This window comes from Plecotus auritus (assembly GCF_963455305.1).
Source record: "Plecotus auritus genome assembly, chromosome: 3".
Lineage (NCBI taxonomy): Eukaryota > Metazoa > Chordata > Mammalia > Chiroptera > Vespertilionidae > Plecotus > Plecotus auritus.
In genome coordinates this window covers 191,817,580-191,836,637 of record NC_137772.1, presented here as the reverse complement: position 1 = coordinate 191,836,637, position 19,058 = coordinate 191,817,580, and the positions used below count along the sequence as shown (strand labels likewise).

The 19,058-nt window shown below is 40.7% G+C and overlaps 1 protein-coding gene across 2 annotated transcripts in view; it reads right to left on the bottom strand.

Moving 5' to 3' along the window:
* Nucleotides 1-19,058, bottom strand: part of ITPR2 (inositol 1,4,5-trisphosphate receptor type 2) — a 456,678-nt gene that overhangs the window by 88,067 nt on the left and 349,553 nt on the right. For both annotated transcript variants that reach the window (XM_080660463.1, XM_080660464.1), the window contains exons 46-48: nt 9,642-9,749; nt 6,447-6,639; nt 3,952-4,077 (exon numbers count right to left, since the gene is read on the bottom strand). In XM_080660463.1, coding sequence (XP_080516589.1) covers nt 3,952-4,077; nt 6,447-6,639; nt 9,642-9,749 — 427 coding nt within the window. The remainder of the gene's footprint in view (nt 1-3,951; nt 4,078-6,446; nt 6,640-9,641; nt 9,750-19,058) is intronic.

Genomic DNA, 19,058 nt, shown 5'->3' with positions numbered 1-19,058 from the left:
ATTTCTCTGCGCACTGTGGGCCCGGGACGAGTCGGCTGCTAAGCAGGACAGGCAGCGGCACCCCGCGGGCCAGATAAATGTCCTCGGCAGGCCACATGTGGCCCGCGGGCCATAGTTTGAGGACACCTGGAGAATATGCATATCCTGCACAGAATTTTCATTCTCCAGCCAGTTCTGATGGCCAAGTCTACTCATCAGTCTCAACTTTGTTTCCTCAGCCTTCTTAGCTACCTCAAGTGTGCAACTGAAAGGTTAGAGACTCAGCTAATCCTGATAAAAAATTTAACCTACGTTATATTAAATAACTCATCTAGAACTATAATCACATTGCCCAAACACCACCTTGGGATTCCATATTGCCCAAATAGCAGCTCATGCCTTCCTTTCCCTCTTTGCACCTCCCCACACCCAGATACCTAAGATTGAACCCCTATCTTGATGACTACTCTTAATTCTGTTCAGTCCTTTTGAAGAATAAGGTCTGCATCTGCACCTGATGACAAAGCACCATGGTTTCCAGTCTTCTTTTCGCTAGTCCTATTTTTTTTCTGAGGTTGGAGCCTTACTCTAAACTCCACTATAGATGTGGTTTCAAGTTCCTATCCTGGGAGCATGTTTATAGTTATTTCTGGACTCCACTCCCCAGTTATTGGGCAAATGTTACTAAGCTTCAGATTCCTTATCCATAGGGCAAAGTGCAGGATTGTCAGGAAGATTAAATGAAATTAGGTATGTGAAGTGCTTAGCATTTTGCCTAACCCAGTGGTCGGTTGCTGCTCTGTTGACTAATGAGTTTGCCGACCACTGGCCTAACCCAATCTGATCAATAAATATCATCCATTGTTATCATTATGATTAATATTACTATTCTGTTATTAGGTAACGATTAAAAATGCATCAGGGATTCCACTTTCTCCTAAATGAGTAGATGTCTAGAGGGGTGGCACTGCCCATCACCATTAATATTTCATGTTCAATAGGGGGCAGCAGAGGCTACATACATTGGCTCTAATGTCAAGTAAGAAATACCATGGAATGGAACTCAGAAAAAATTATGTTGTGTATGAAGATTTGTTATCTTCCTGTTATTCTTCCAACCCAATCATCCATGTAGAAAAGTCCTAGATTGGAACCAGTGAACCCTCTACTCTGCGATCTGCCATTTTTTAGCCTCTCTGGGTCCCTATCTCTTTCTCTGTCAAATAAAGGTTTGATATTAGATAATTTCCATATCTAAGACTTTATGCTTCTACAATTTACTCTTAGCATCTGTGTGCATATGATACTAATTTATCACTTCAAGCTGGACTTCTCTCCTATAAGAGTTCCATTCTTATAGGGTGCTCTCAGCACGAAATGAGATGAAACATAGTGAAGAAGAAAGCTGTCCCACTTCCTGTTGTATTTGTACCTTCCCCACAATGGGTGGCCAGATATTTGCTATGTTTGTCATTGCTATTTAACTCACACATCCGCTCCACTGTCAAATATTTTTCTTTTAGCACTGGAATGCCTTCCAAAAGGTCAAACTTTAGTCATGATCATCTTAGTCCTAAATGTTAGGACTTTGATATCTATTATCTTACTGGACCTTTAAAAGAGTAAATTACTCCTGGGATTTTATTTTCCTTCCTATTCACCTCCAGTTCATCTGCTATAGATTTAAATAAGTGTTGCTCTTATCCTACCATTCCTTTCATTTGGCTTCCCTGTGTAGTAGTAACATTTACCTTCTATCAACATCTACAACAACTAAGGTTTATTGAATGCTTTACTCATAACACCTCATTAAAGTCTCACAATAATCCTATGGACAGATGAGGTATCTTGTCATATTCTTGTGGTTATTATTCACTGACTAGAGGCCTGGTGGACAAAATTCGTGCACTGAGTGGGGGTGGTCCCTCAGCTTGGCCTGCACCCTCTCGCAGTCTGGGAGCCTTCGGAAGATGTCTGACTGCTGGCTTAGGCCCACGGGAGAGGCTCCCACCACCACTGCTGCGCTCGCCAGCCATGAGCCCGGCTTCTGGATGAGGGGCACTCCCCCTATGGGAGCGCACTGACCACCAGGGGGCAGCTTCTGTGTTGAGTGGGATCAGACTGAAACCGGTTCTCCAACCTCCCACTAGGGGTCCCGGATTGTGAGAGGGTGCAGGCCAGGCCGAGGGACCCCACTAGTGCATAAGGGCCAGGGAGGGACGCAGGAGGTTGGCCAGCTGGGGAGGGACTGTGGAAGGGCTCCAGGGCATGTCCGGCCTGTCTCACTCCGTCTGATCAGCTGGACTCCAGCAGCAAGCTAACCTACCAGTCAGAGCATCTGCTTTCTGGTGGTCAGTGCACATCATTGCGACTGGTCGACCAGTCGACTGTCTGCCCCCTGGTGGTCAGTGCATGTCATAGCGAGTGGTTGAGTGGCCTAGGCATATCATGAGCATATTACGCATTGATTGGTTGAACGGACAACCAGACACTTAGCATATTAGGCTTTTATTATACAGGATAACTCATCTTTTCCTCCAACCCATTCTTTCCACACACACTCCAAAGTTATTCACCCGACCATATCCCAAGCCAGTAACAAAGTTTCCCATTCACTTTGCCAGACTTAAAACAGTTTCTACAGTCCCACCCTTTCAAATATTTCTCTATACTTCCCATTTCGTTACTATGAGATAATTTCTCTTGTCTTTGCCTTTGTAAAACCTCATGTAATATTAGTTTAATAATATTAATTCCATAGTCAATCATTCATGTAAAGAAGTCCTAGTCTAGAAATGAAAGTTAATCTTTTATTCTGAGATATTATCATATTCTGTCATATTAAATTTTTAAATATATTTCAGATTTCATGTATACTCATTATAGAAATCTTATACAAGACAGAAAGCAAAGAGAAGAGAGTAAAATGTAAATTCCACTATTTAAAGTAATCACATGAATATATTTTGGCATAAACCCTTAATTTTCTCATAGCTATATATATAAAAGGCTAACTGACCAACCGCACATCCATCCAACTGTCTGACCAACCAACCAGTGGTACATATGATGTACACTGGCAATTTACAAATAAACGCTGACTTGTGCATGCGCAATATTTGTCCCCATCTCACACGCCTCCCATTTAACTTAATTTAAAGACAGTTTCCCATGATGCCAGAATTTGCAATGATTATTATAAATCACTAGACAGAGTAGAAATATTCCTACCTGAACCTGTTTTTGGACATGGTCAGTTATATATTGCTTTCTCTTGAGTTCAAAGAGTGTGTGACATTAAAGTTAAAGTTATAAATACTTTATCACAAGGGAAATTAGTCAAGCACTCTGAAAATGTTTTTACTCTTAATGTGGTATACAGGGAGATACTAGAATAAGTTTAATCAATTTATCAGTATTGTTTTTATCAATGTTTTTATATCATGTTTTTATAGTTTTTATATCATGTTTCTGTTGTTATATCATGTTGTTATTATTTATTAATCAATTTATATATTATTTTCATATACATTTTACTAATTTTCTTTCTTCTCTGACACTTCTATTATAGAGAAAGGACGAACAGCGATATTAAAATATTTCTTCTAATTAATTTCCTTTCAATCTGCACAAATCTGTGCACTGGGCCACTAGTATTTATATAATTGATATGATAATGTATAAAAATGCTTTGGGCAATAATAGGTAGAAATAACAATTTTCAGTGCTTTACTTATCAATATGTAATATAGTTCTTCTGTATCTGAGTTTTTCAAAACAACATTTTTGTTCACCATAGTTTTCTGCCTACACCACTTACTATAATTCTCTACTTCCAACAACTATAGAAAAATCGATTTAACAAGAATTAAATCATTATTATTTTGAAGCTCTAAATATCTAAGAACTGCATTGAGAGTGTTATTTTAGAACTTTAAAATATTTATCATTTAAAGAAAGACAAGCACTTGCCTTCATCTCCATCGTCCCCAAATGGGTAGAAGAGAGCAACAGCTAAATTGATGAACACGGCCAAGTTGAAGGAGATGCTTCCCCAGAGAGATATGTGTCTCGAAAACCAGAACAGAGCAGGGTTATCTAGTAAGAAAGACGTGCAATGGGATAGAACAGAAAAATAAATTTTCTTTTCCACACATCAATCCTACTGAAATAACATTTTCCTAAATGCCTTTTTGTAAACTAGTCTAAAGCATATTTAAATAAACACTTAATATGCCCTATTTTATAAAGTTGATAATCAATACCATGAAGAAGTTTTCTATTTCATTTCTTCATCATTTAGCCAATTCACAACCAAACCACTGTAGAAGAGTGCGTAATTTTGCAATTGCTAATGATGGATAGGAAAAGTGATTCTGTATTAATTCTCTCTAATATATCCCTAGAGAAGATTAGGGAAAAGATAGGTTAGCAGCTGCCTGAGGCCACTTTTAATGGAATGGTACACACTGCTATATAATTTAGTAAAGCTAATACATTTGTCCCACGCCAATGCCTTAAAGTCAGATAAAAAACAAAAAAACAAAACAAAACCCTGGCACAGATCTATCTCTGATGAAAATTCCTATGACATAGACACAGTTACCTGAAACTCTGAAACTTAATGGCATGGCAAGGTACCACTTCTTGGGAACTAGTGATTTACAAGAACTGGCTGGGTTTGCAATAGTAGAAAAAAGTGAAAGATACAATAAGAACTACCCACAGTGACAATGGCTTTGCTGAATAATTTCAGAAAAGGAACTCTGTATTTGTCACCAGAAAAGAAATAGCAAATGCATTTATTGCATACAATTTACACCAAACAAAAATCAGTTTTTTTCTACCACTCCAAAGTAGTTGAACAGATATATAATGCATGTAAGTTTGACCACACGACTTTTCAGGTCTTGTCCATTCTCTAACTTAATATGGAATGAATTGAAGGGGGAAAGCACATGAATTCTTTCAAATAAAAATGATAAACTTTTAAATTATTTTCTGTGAATTCCAATCTCTGGGGTCTGTTGCTTACTGATAAACTATACTACCCTTCTATACACAGTGTCATCTTCTCTGGGAAGGGATCATTTCAACACTAGAATAGACTACGGCTAACCATGACATTAAGTTACTAATGTATCATAAACTGTAAGCATCTGCATCTCCATCATTCCGGAATGAGGAGTCCTCATTGTTAAAAGCAGAATATGAAGGTGAAATTAGAAGAGGTTGATGCAGACATTGGTAATAGATCCATCAAATGAATTAGATCCTATCTATAACCTCACAATAAGGTGCTTCCAATTTTTAAAAGTAAAACATGTACTGGAAGTTATTTGAAGATTTCTTTTTATAAATGACAAAATATTTATCCAAAAAAAGCTCAGACCCCACAAACATGAGTTCATTACTCAATTTACCTTTTGTCAAGGATAAAAATGGATGTTGTTCTAATTTCTCAAATAAAAATGTTGAGTATTCATATGTATTCTGGACACCCAAAATTTTCTCTGAACTTTATAAGATTCTACCTAGTAAAATGCTATGGGAGAGTAATTTCTTTATTTTTTTCAAATATTCTGCTAGGAAAGCCTGGCAATGCATGCCGCCACCTTATCTTCAAAGATGGTGTGTCTCAGGCTCCACTCAAATTCAAAAACCACAATCGTTAAAATTCCTAGGAAACTAGAATGACGATACAATGCTGAATAGAGATACTGAGGACATATGCCTGCTTGTCTGGGAAAGGTCCCCAAAAGACAAAAAAGACCTAATCAAGAGTTTCCTTCTATCAATTTTTGTTGAAAGTTCATGATATTAGTTACATGGGAAAATGAAATTTTATTTTAAACTCTCAAATTTTTAAATTTGAAAATTGAGTATTTCCAAGTAAACTGGATGCCTGAGAAGTCATGGGAACGGACGGCATTATGCTCATTTTTAACTTTAAAATGATAACATTTCTATTAGAATACAAGCATCACACAATTTTTAGTTTGATTTGGCGATGTACAGATATAGGGAAAGAAAGACTTTCAGAAAATTGTGAAACAACCCACTCCATCCTAAGATCCTAAGGCGAGAGAGGATGAGCGTGCCAGGACCAACGTCTCCATGCCACTCACTGAGTGTTAAGGCCAGTCAGGGCCTATCTGGGGACCTCAAACCTGCAGCTGTTCAACAGCTGAAACATGCAACTGCAACCTCGTATTTCATCATATTTATAAAACCAGAGGATCAGCACTGGAAGGTGATCTAAGTCAGAGGTTTCTGTTGCATGAAGCTGCAGGTGCCTTGGCTCCAGCGGTAGACTGAGCTTACATTCTTTAGGCTGTAGGGGATCTCAGGAACATCAGATGGCAAAAAGTTAAAAACCACTTTAACTGAGGAGTGTCATGTGTCCCAAAGGACCAATGGGTCTACCACGACGCCCCAAACTCACCATGTTCGTTTATTGTACTTACTCCTGATTTTCTTCTGCCACTTCATTTCATTGTAGAGGTCTTCTGTTTGCTGGAAGAAGTCATTCACTTTGCTGCCTTGCTCATCCCTTTCAGTCATAGTGAACACACGGCACTTGGACTCCCGCGTAAGGTATTCACATATGTTGGGGACAGGAAAGACTATCTGCTCCATGGTCCTATCGTGCCGGACAATCTGCAAACGTTAATTTACAGGTGCTTTAGCCTTTAGCACCTTGGTCTTAGCACACTGGTTTTTTTATGTTAAAGATATTTTATGAAATCAGTTAATGAAGAAAAAAAAACAGGCCAGTTTGAAGTATCCTAGATAGTCCTTTACTGGACTACTTTACACTTTTCTCTTTAAGGAAGAGATATTAGCTGACTAAAGTATCATAAATATTATACTTCATTATAAATAACAAAAGCCCAAGTGTTTATTCTTTCTGGATTACCATTAACCCCATTTTTACTTTCATGAAGTACAGGAGAGAATTAAGAGAGGGTGTTAATTAGCAAGTGATTAGCTAATCACATTACACCCTGCACTTGATATATCTGCATCTTGTTCTTAGCCTGTCCTTCCTAAAAAGGGCTGTTGGGAAGCTAATGGCCTACTCAACATGATGCCAGAGAAAGGTGCTTTATATCATTAAAATATTTTCCTATTCATGACAACACATAATTTTTGTAGGTAGAATATCCATTCTAGCATATACCTATATATAAATATTCATTATTTTGAACTTTTTTAATTTGGTATTTGTGACAATTTAATGTTAGATTAAAAAAAAACAGGCTGAACATTTTCATATAGTTTTACTATGTAACAAGGGTGTATGAAAACCAAATCTGAAGGTTCACATTTACATATGCTGCCCAACCCTCAAGAATGATTCCACACTGGCCTAAACCAGAAGAGTGGCCTATTTCCCTTTGCCACCGATGCGGTGTTGGTGAACATGTGACCTACTTCTGGAGAATGAGGCATGAGGAGAAATATCCTGGGAGGTGGGGGGAGGCTTTCAGGAAAGATTTTGTTTCCAAAAAGGTAGAGAGCCTTTGAGAACAACAAAATAATAACAACAAAAAACCAAAAAGCTAACACAAAAGTGCTTTTTGCCTGTATATTCTTTGTTCCTGCTGAGAACAAAAGGTAGTGTAAGGGGATGATGCCTGAAACTGTGCAGCTATTTTACAACCAGGAGGCGAGACATCACCAACATAACAAAGAAGACTGAGGAGAAAGATGGGAAAATCCTGCATGTGTGAAGACATTATTATTATTTTTTTTATTGATTTCAGAGAGAGGAAGGTAGAGGGAGAGAGAGAGAGGGAGACATCAGTGATGAGAATCATCTATCAGCTGCCTCCTGCATGACCCCTAATGGGGATCGAGTCCCCAACCCTAGCATGTGCCCTGACCCATTTATAGGTCGACACTCAACCACTGAGCCATACCAGCTGGGCATAGTGTGCACTCTTTATCAGAAAAGATTTTTTCCTAATTATTAGAGTTCCAAATTGGATCAGTTCCCCCTGAAGCAGTGAGGTCTCTAGCACAGGAAGAAATGAAGGCAGAACAGAGCTATTATAAAGCAATTCCTCCTTGGATGAGTGAGTAGACCAGGTAATCCACAAGGTGCTTCCTATTTCCCAGGACCTTTGAGTCTATAACTTATAGACAAACTCTGATTTTCCACAACATTCACCATTGTGGTTATATGCCAGATACAGTGTTCAGTTTCGGAAATACAAAGATGACCAAGACCTGCCTCATGCAGAGGACAAGTGACACATAAGAAGCAATATTGCATGTTACACTAACAGAATGACCACACTGTGGCGGGAGCACAGTGAGGGGAAATGAATGAATACTGTGAAGAAAGGAGGGCAGGTCATATGAGGTGGACTTTGAATGAGCATGAGAATTGGTAGAGAGTAAATGCTCAGTACATATTTACTGAATTCATGTATTTCCAGCTAAATCTTACCTCACTGCTGGGAAATCAATAAAAGTCCGACTTCAACAATAGCCCCATCTCTCACACACCCCAATCCCCACCTCTGGCTTACCCACTGTCCCTGCTATTCCCGATCTCTTCTAATCACATAACTTTGCACTTTGGCTTCTGGGACCTTCCTTAGATTGGTGATCTATTTGTATCCATTTCCCCAGCTCCCTGTCTTTGCCAGCCTCCGGTTTCTAAGCACCTGATGCAGAAAGCAATGCTCTGCTGCTGGTCCATCTAATAGTTTCCATTAGGTCAAGTCTCCCACAAAAGCTACAGGAATATTAATGTTGATAAATGCTAGCAAGGGATCCATTCTGTGACACAGGTCATAATGCTCATTATTCCAAAGGTTTGGCAATAGTAAACAATAAGGTCTAGTGATTATATATCATGAGAGTTAAGAGCAGTGATACCCACCATGCACTCTGCTGAAAACTAAAATATATCTGCCAAAGTGAATGAATGTTTGGATGCAAATTACTAGCGACAAGTGTCAACCACTCTACTCACTTCTGCCCGATTAGCTCTGCCATCTAGCATCAGAATGACACCATAGCTGGTAAATGACAGCCAGATGGGTCTCACAACACATAACGATAAGTCTGTGTGGACCCACACCTCCCGAACTGCCACCGGCCATTAAAGAATGTCTCAGTTATGGGGGTGGGGAGGTCAACTGTTGCATACTGAAAATGGAAATTGTTACATCATCCCACGTTTATGCTAGCGATATAAAAACGTGATTAATGACTTCAGTGTTTCTTATACTTTCGAATACTTTCTTACACAGAGATCTCTATTTTAATAAGCCTTCTATAGTTTTTAAAAAGAAACCTTTTCTTGAATGACCGCTTCTATTATAAACATCTTTTCTCTAAAACATCCCTGCTCTGCCAGGACAGCTTCCATGACCAAAACAAAACAGAACCAAAACCATCTTATTAGTTACAAAAGGAAACTTAAATATAGTCCTGGCCAAAACACAAAAGATAACTTTGAAAAAATGTTGTGTGCCTCAAAGTTTTATAGATCACTTCTCACATCTCATCTTTCAGTGTAGACTGTCACAGTTTATATCAACGTGGCTTCGTTGTTCCGGGAAACACTTTGGAGAAAGGTCTGAAATAGAAAGTAAATATGTCTCTTCACCGTTGGTCCCTTTCAAGAAATGATGGAGCGTTACCTCAATCTGTGCGGTGTGGTTGGCATAATACTTTAAGGCTTCATCTCCGTCGTCTGGATCTGATCCTGGTTTGAGCATCTGCTGTAATAATTTGTTGTGACGGGCCAACTGGAGGGGAAAAGAGAGAGAAAACAAGTTTTAGATCTTTCCCACTCCCTTTCCCGGAGACAAACTTTGAAATGACTTTGTCCACTTGTACACAGAGCTTCACAGTTCTGGGGTTCATGGCAATTAATGACATGTCAGGAAAGAATGTCTATTGGAAAGGCATAAACAATGAAATCACAAGAATCCACTCTTACTACGTCAATCTTACATTTTTATTTGGGAATATATATGTTCTTAGCATGAGAAAGCTATGTCTTGTCCAGAGTAGTTGCTCAATTGATATTTGTTGATTAAAGTTCTATCTTCCATAATTGCATAACTGTGCCAGGAGAAAGTAAATCCCAGTGATAGGTCACTGATATCCCCCATAATAAATTTAAAGTACATGCACATGTAAAACAACTTGGTCAACAGTGTGACAGTCCAGTGCGGATGGGACCATATAATGGCAGCTTCCTATATACACGAAAATAGGTATCTGTGTTTCAGAAGAGTTTCCTTATGGCATCTAATCAAGTTTGTACTGAACTCCCATGCTTCTGCTTATTCACACTGGCACTTTATGGGTACATATCTCAGTTTTATTATAATTGAAACCAGACATTTAAAAAACAAACATCTCACCATAAATTATAAACCACTGTTACTAGAAGTAATCTTTCTCATTTGAATGCCTATGGCATTTGTTAGCTAATTCTTTCATTTTTGTAGATAACTAATAGTGCCTTCACTGTCAATTTTATGGTTATATTAAATAATTCCTGAAACCTTGAAATGTCTTTAACCTTTTAGATATTCTATTTTGCCTCAAGTTCGCAGGGGGCTTCTAGTAACAAAGAATCTCCATAGAATTCTTTTATTCATAACACAGTCCCTGTCTCTTACTCTGTTGCAGGCACTATCCTAAACACTTAAGTACATGATCTCATTTGACCCTACTAAGAGATCCTGGAGACGCACTCTTTGTTATTTATAATCCTCACCTAAGGATATGTTTTTATTTATTTTAGAGAAAGAGAGAGGGAGAGAGGGGGGAAGGAAAGAAGGCGAGAGAGAGAGAGAGAGAGAGAGAGAGAGAGAGAGAGAGAGAAGAGAAAAACATTGATTGGTTGGCTCCTGTAAATGCCCCAGCAAGGGATTAAATCCACAACCTTTTGGTATATAGGATGACATTCCAACCAACTCAGTCCATCTAGTCTGGGCTGGGTAGACACTCTTATTATCCCCATTTTACAAGTGGGGAAATTAAGGCATAGAGCATTTCAGGGACTTGACTGTGATAACATAGCTAGACAATAATAGAGCCAGTATTAAACTCAAGCAGTATAGTTCGAGTCAGTATTTTATCAACATTACAGACTAATAAATAAGTATTTGTATTATTTGTGGGATGTTAATTCAAATTGTGATTATAAAGAATGGAGATAAATTTAAAACAATAATCCAGAACCTATATAGCCAAATAAACATTATCTTTGTAAGTGATAATTGGGTAAATTAAATATTCATTCCATTAATGCTGTTCTAGAGCAAATCATTTTAGAAGCTATTATTTTAGAATTGAATTTTAGTAATATTTATAAAGCACTCAAGAAAACTATTGCCTGTTTTATACAGGTTGGGGCAAAAGTAGGTTTACAGTTGCGAGTTCGCAAAACAAAGTTTATTCCTGTGCTATTATTTAATAATATTGTATTATTTTCCATCCAAATAAGAATGGGAATAGAGGAAGTAAAAATACAATGAGGTGAACTCCTGAAAAGTATTGTGGGGGGCCAAGAAATAGGTGATAGCTTGAGAAATGGATAAAGTACAAGGAAGGGTTTTTGAAAGATGAGTACTATATCATCTTTGTTTGGTTTTTGAGAGAGAGCAAACATTTGCTAGAGCAACGTTTTGACTAAGTAAGAATGGAATGATCTAGTATCTAAAGGGAAGAGTTTGCCTTATATAGAAACAATTCACCCAGTGCGGGCCAGGACACATGTCTGCAAGGCCAGTGAATGAGGCCAGTAAGCATGTTTGTGAGTTTTTGTCCAGAGAGGTTCAGCTGTCTGGTCCCTTCCTTGCAATGAATTTAAATGGGCCCATGAAATCTAAGCTGAATAGGGAAGGAAATGAAGCCAGAAAGGACAATGGAAAAGTGATAGGATCAATGAATTGTAGCTTCCGATGTCGTTTAAAAATGTATTGGAGTGGAGGTGCTAGAACAATTAGAAGTGCTGCTTAAGAAGGGTTAGTGAGAATGAGATGCTTGAAATGAAGCCTGTTGACAAAGTGTAGGGAACAATGATTGATTAGTAATAACCATCGTCTATGTCTATGTCTATGATCAAATTGCTTCTCACACTTCCACCCTTCCCTGGTCAGAGCCACCTGGAATATTGCAGTAGCCTTTTAACTGGTCTCCCTCCTCCATCCTTGTCCTCTAGAGTCTAGCCTTAACCCAGGAGGCAGGGCTATCCTTCTGATCAGATCATGCTTCTTCTGCTCAAAACCCTCTGAAGGCTGCCATCTCATTTAGAGCGAGAGCCAAGTCTTCGCAAGGGCCAACAGGACAACAGAACCTGCCCCCTACCTTTCTGAACTCCCCACAGTCCCGGCCACACTGGGCTCCGGACTTTTCCTTCCACATGAGAAGCATGTTTCCATCTCAAGAATTCTGTAGCCACGTTTTGTTTACTATTCCCTGCCATGCTCCTGTTTATATGACTAAATAACGAAAGCAACCCCAGGTTCTAAAGAAGAAATAGCATCATTTACTATTTACTATTAAATGCCTTGGAAACCAATGGTGAAAACACTTGGTAAGTTTCTGCATGAGTATAGCACATTTGTGGGGAGCCATCACAGTAAGAAATGTAATTTAAATCCTAATTAATTGAAAGACAGCTAATGAAGATATTCAAGGACAGCCATCTATGATATCCATCGTTACCTGACAGAGACCCTCACAACAATACTTGAAATTAGCTGATGTCACTACACAGCATGGTCTGAAAAACCAACCAACAATCAATATTAGCAATAATGAGAGTGTGAACATGGGCAGCAGCACTGAATGCTAAAAGGGAACAATATCATGGGCAAGAAATCTCTGGGTCCTAGTAATACTTTCAATCCACAACAATCTTTATTAGGCAAAGTAGTAGCAATTGCTTTATATATTGGATGGATACGGTGCTTACTTAATAAGTGGTGCCCAAATAATTTTACCAATTAATAGCTCTTATTAGCTCATTAACACTAGTCCTGATGTAATATATGAACAGAGAGCTGCCTATATATTAATGCAGAGGGCTCAAAAGCATTGGTGGATAGTTATCTTTATAAAAAAAATAAAGACATATCACCCACCAGGGAAAGATTGCCAATAAAGGCTAGGGATTTGAACTCATTATGTGTTAAAAATAAAATCAATCACCTCAATATTAATCATAACATATTTTTAATTTAAATACACATGTAACACCAAATAGGAATAAAAATATGTATGTATACATAAAAGGCACGCACACTTGTAAGTACATATATAATCTACAGCAGGGTCTTTGACTAACATTGTGCAGTTTTTTAAAAACCAGGATTGGGGAATAAAGATGACAAACTCAGGCTTTTTACTTTTAGTAACTTCTATTTCACATTTATCTTCGTATCATTAGGATTTTAATGTTCGTTTCCATTTTGGTCCACACAAGCATGGAGTAAAAACATCAAGCAATTGCACTTGAGTGATATTCAACAATAATTATTCTTTGGCTCTTCTCATCTGTGAAATTTTTCGTGTGAGTTCTACTTTTATTAATTGGTAAAGACAACTGCCTTTCCAAAGATCACAAAATGAGCCGGAGTCTGCAGGCAGAATAATTGCCTTATATGTTTCGGATAATAACTGTACAATGCTTTTATACCAAACATTTTTCCTGTATGAAGCAGAGAGCAATCCAGAGAAGAGTGTATAAACTAAGATTTTACTTACTCTAACATGCTTAAAACACACAAGCCCTGTATTTTCAAAACATCTATTTTTCTCTGATTGCGTGACCCTATGTACAAAGCACAACACTATTGTGGAATTATAGGGTAAGAAAGACTTATTTTCTTCTTTTAAACAACCCGCTTTCTAGTTGGAAGAATTAAAACAATTATTGAAATGTAACTCATATGAGGAAAATAAAGGCAGAAATAAAAGGAATCATGTTTGATTTGTGGCGTTCAAAAGAAAATCATAAAAGAAATGCATTTAATAAAAGTTTTAAGAAATGGGTAAAATGTTCATAGTAGAAAGGGGAAAGAGGATGGCATAAGGAAGTCATTCTGTGTAGAGAAAATTCTGCATTCAAATACGCATGGAATATGGGGGAAGACAGGACAAGAATTTGGAGCCATACTAAATGCCCCCATGAGGAGTGAATAGAAAAGATGGTTGGTTATTTTGAACTATTTCCATCAAAGAGATACATTCAAGACCTAACCACCAGTATACCTGTGAATGTGACCTTATTTGGAAATAGGCTCTTTGAAGATGTAAGGATGTTAAAATGAGATCCTACTGGATTAAGGCAGTATCCTTATAACAAGAGGTAAATTTGGGCACAGACACACACAGGGAGAATGACATCTGATGACAGGAGAGATTGAAAGGACGCAAACCAAGGAACACCAAGGGTGGCTGGCAACTAGCAGAAGGTAAGAAGATGCGGGAAGATCCTACCTGAGAACCTTAAGAGAGAGCATGGCCATGCTGGCACTGAGATTTAGGACTGCCAGCCCCCAGAACTGAGAGGAAGTACATGTTTGCTGTTTTAAGGTATCCAGTGTGTGGTAATATGTTATGGAAGCCCTATGAAGCTGTCTCAGTCTGTTCGGGCTACTGTAACCAAAAATACCACAGACAAGGTGGTTTATAAATCACAGAAATTTACTTCTCACATTTCTGGAGGCTGGGAAGTTCAAGATTAAGACTAGTACAGCATTTGGTGTCTGGGGAGGGCTCTTTCCTCAGAAGCATATGTCTTCTCAATATAAGCTCACTGGCAGAAAGAACGAGGGCTCTCTCTCCAGTCTCTATTATAAGGGCAAAAACACCATTCATGAGGGCTCCACCGTCACAGCCTAATCACCTCCCAAAAGCCCCACCTCCAAACCCCAGCACATTGGGCATTTGGGATCCAACATATGTATATGGGGGGCGGGAGGGACACACACAGCAGAAGACAATACAAATATAACATAAAGGGCTTTTTCTTCTAGCTGTGGCCAGATAAACTGAGGTCTTCTTACCCATTCTCTTCCCTTCTATCAGTAAAGGAATTTGGGGGTTAGAGGGGATCCACTTGGGAATGGTGCCATCTGTCCAGAGCTACTCTCTGGACTGGGAGCTCCTTTATAAAGAAAACAGCCCAAAGAACAACCACTCCTCTAGAATACAGATGCCAGAATCCTTCTTCTTTTAGAAGTAGGGTCAAAGCCGTGTGAGGAAGAAGAAAAGGCATCTCCACATGAGACATTTCAGCTGTGTGGTCTCAGCAAGAAATTATTCACTGTGGCAGCGGATGCTTGCACTCAGACACATTCTACGGAAATCAGCTTCAGGCATTCCTACCAGAGGAGCACGCCCTTTCCACTTCCGTCAGCAGAATCAAGGCTTCGGGAAACCCCCATCAATGCCCAGCTTAAGTCTGAGGTTAAATAGTGAAGGGCTCGTTTCTCCAGGCAGAAATGGTGAGTTTCCCAAAGGGGAGGGGTGAGAACATGAACGAGCTGGGGGGAGGAGTAGAGCGAGAGGAGAGAATATGGCCAAGGGTGCCACAGAAGGACTGTGGAAAGCAGATCAAAGTGCGGATTCTCCACCAAATGGTATAACTGAATAGGGCAGTTGCAAAAAGTAACAAATCTCAGTCTTTCTTAAAAAGTTAATTCTTGTTCTTTCTTCTCTTTCCCAGACGTCTTCATTCCCTAGCCAAATACATTTGTCTATATTATCTTGAGCAGAATTTGGATTGAAACTGGAAGAAAAGAGTAAGAAACAATGTTCATTTTTCTAGACTTCCAAAATGGGCTCTTAAGAATCCAAAGAGAAAGCCCGGGGGAAAGTGTGGCCAAGAGGAAAGCCGGCAACGAGCAGGAAAGAAAACAGAGAGGGTGTCCGTTCTGAGGAACAGCGTGTGGGGAGCCTGGGAGAGAACGCAGCCCCTGAGCACTGTGTGAGGCTGCTGTGGAGGATCCGAGGACCCGCAGGCCACAGGGCCACAGACCACCCCCACCCCCCCCGGGGAAGCTGCACCTCAGGACTGTTTTCTCTCATCCTGGCCACACACTCAGCAGCTGAGGGAAGTAAGGAACTGGTCCCTTCTCTGCCCCCCAGGACTGAAGGAGGGACCCTAGAACACCAGCATTAGCCTTCACCATAGAATCTTTACCAAAGAAGTTTTTTGTTTTTTTTTTAAAGAGGTTTTATTTATCTAATATCTAAACTAAATTCTTTATGATTCCTAGAGGTCAGTTTGTTATTTCCATTACAACAGTGGCCAAACAAAGACAAAGATATGTGTAAAAAGGCAAGAAATTCGCCAAAATTAAAACAACAACAACAACAACACACACACACACACACACACACAAGTAATTTTCAGATGATCGAGACTCCTATTCATTAGGGTCTGTGTGAAATTACAGCAAAATCAATAAAAGACCTTCAGGGATATAATGAATACATGTTTGATAGCTCAACCCTTAAAGCAGGGCAAAGTATCGGAGAGAAAAAATAAAGACAAGTCTTTGAAATTTCTGAGTCTCACTGATACCGTGGTAATAACCTGGTTATTATTAACAGGGACGGAGTAAAGAGAAGACTAGATAATATAGGCATGCCATTTATACAGCTTTGCCAGGAAGCTGTAGCAAACATTCTCCAAGTCTATTCCCCTCAGATCACTGGGGATAGGGACTGGACAAGAGACGCATGCCCAAGAAGGTCTGTGTGACATGGGAAGGTGCTTACCTGTTAGTGACACCTGGGAACCAGTCAGTGGCCAGAATAGGTGTGGCCCCTGCAAGGGGGAAACCTGAACATTTAAACTACCAGACATAGGAGCCCCTCTCCCTCTTGGCTCTTGGCCCTCTAGGGGCGCATTCCTCTGCATTCGCATGGCCCTGTGGACTCCACAATGGACAATGGACTTTAACTAGCCTGATGCTCTGCTGGACCCAGCTCCACCATGGAAAGGACACTTTGGACACCGGCCCTGCTTCTGGCTTTGCTGAACCCACAGCTGCTCCTTTTCCAGGACTGAATTAAGCGGCATGAGACTTTGGAACCCGAGAAATGTAATTCCAAGCAAATAAAGCCTCTTACCGCATCTCATTCTACTGAGGGGATTCTGAAAATGCTTATTTCGGCAGTACCCCCAAGAACCCCACTCCTACCAATGATGGGGAAATATGGCCCACCAATCTCTCCACAACATCACTATTCCCATAAAGGAAGTCATGTATTCCTTCAGACCCAGAGATGAGAGGACAATACTAGTTCAGTAGCTTCTTCAAGCATCTAGAAATGAATTTGCTGGGCATTTGCCATCATGTCCCCTCCCTAGGGATTTTTCAAATGTGGTTTGGGAAACACTAGAAGAACAGAAAGATCTTTCTCCATAATAATTAAAATAATAACATGTGTGTGTGAGTTATTAACTATTTGATTTTAATGTAACTTCCTTACCTAGAATGTAAGCCCTAGGAGGACAGAAATTTTCTTTTGTCACTGTTGAGTCCCCTGCATCTGTAACAGTTTGGCACGGAACAGCTCCTTAATAAACATTGAAAGTGAGGGAGGGAGTGTGTGAGAGAGTGAGGGAGCGATAGAGGTGTGTGTGGACGTGTGTGGGTATGTGTGTGAGTGAAGTAGGGACAGTTAGACCCTGCAGTTCTTCCAGGGGGCTGCCAATCTGGGCAGTCTTAGACAGCAAAACCCCGTGGCTGCTGCAAACACTCCGAGGAGGACACCAGCAGCACAGAGATCACATCATCTTGAAGAACAGAACTGCTTGAGACTAGGATCCTAGCCTCGCCACCACCCAGTCTGGTCTCGGAAGCAAACCGGGACCCTATAGCCGCTTCAGTAGAAGACCTGCCACCACAGCTGCAGACCCAGGGACACCAGGACTCCAGGCACCCGGCCGCAGATTTCTGTGAGTCACAAAGCCAATCCTCCTCCCCCGCAGCCCCTGTGGCAACGACATAGAAACTACCAGACCTCAGCCGCACAATAAGGCTTTCTGCACACACAAAGCAGTGGCGACTCTGCCTGACTTTGAGCCTTGGTGTCGGACACAGGAAGTTTGTTTCCCAAGACTAGTCTCCGCACCCAGGCAGAAAGACTGAACGGAATTCAAGCCTAGCCGCTCATCCCTAGGGAGGTGGTCTTCTGCGACCAGATCCCGCGCCCACGCAGGGCAGGGAGACAGCGCTGAACTTGACCCCGGACTAGCGAACTCGGGGAATTTGTTTCCCAAGACTCATCCACACACCCAGGCAGGAAGGTAGTCCTAAATTTGAGCATAGGTGCACGACCTTGGGGAGATTGTCTTCTGCGACCAGATCCTATGCCCATGCAGGGAGACAGCACTGAATTTGAGCCTGGGGGTGCAAACCCGGGGAGTTTGTTCCCCACGACCAGACCCTGTGCCCACACAGGAAGGCAGTGCTGAATTTGAGCCTGGGTACATGGACACAGGGAGTTTGTTTTCCACAGTGCACACCCACGTGACCAGACCTCACACCCACACTAAGGGGCAGAGCCACCTGACTTTAATTCAGGGCAAGAGCACACAGAAAGCTGTTTACCGCAGGGCAGAAGTGGACCTCCTGCCAACACAGTGCAACTGAGCAACCCGGTCTCCCGGGCAGATTGGAGACCCTGAATCTCCACACAAGAGGCAGCATTGACCACCAGTGACTAGACTCTGTTCCTCATTACGTGCGCCTGAGATTCCTGATTTCCAGTACATTCACACTAAGAGCCAGTGACTCCAATTCTTGGCGCATGTGCACAAAGGGACCTGATTCTCAGTGTGAGGTAGCATCTAGAAACAGAGACTCTGATACTCAATTCTCAGCATGGACACAGGGAGCCTCTGACACCTGACACACAAAAGGGGACTTTGATTTTTGGCACACGCCAGTGGGTTCTCTGTTTCAACATGGCGCAGGCAGGGTCCCTGATTCTAGGTGCACACACGAGGCCACACTAAGCGCCTGTGACTCTGACCCAGGGCGAGCATGGTTCCCACCAACCCACAGCAACCACAC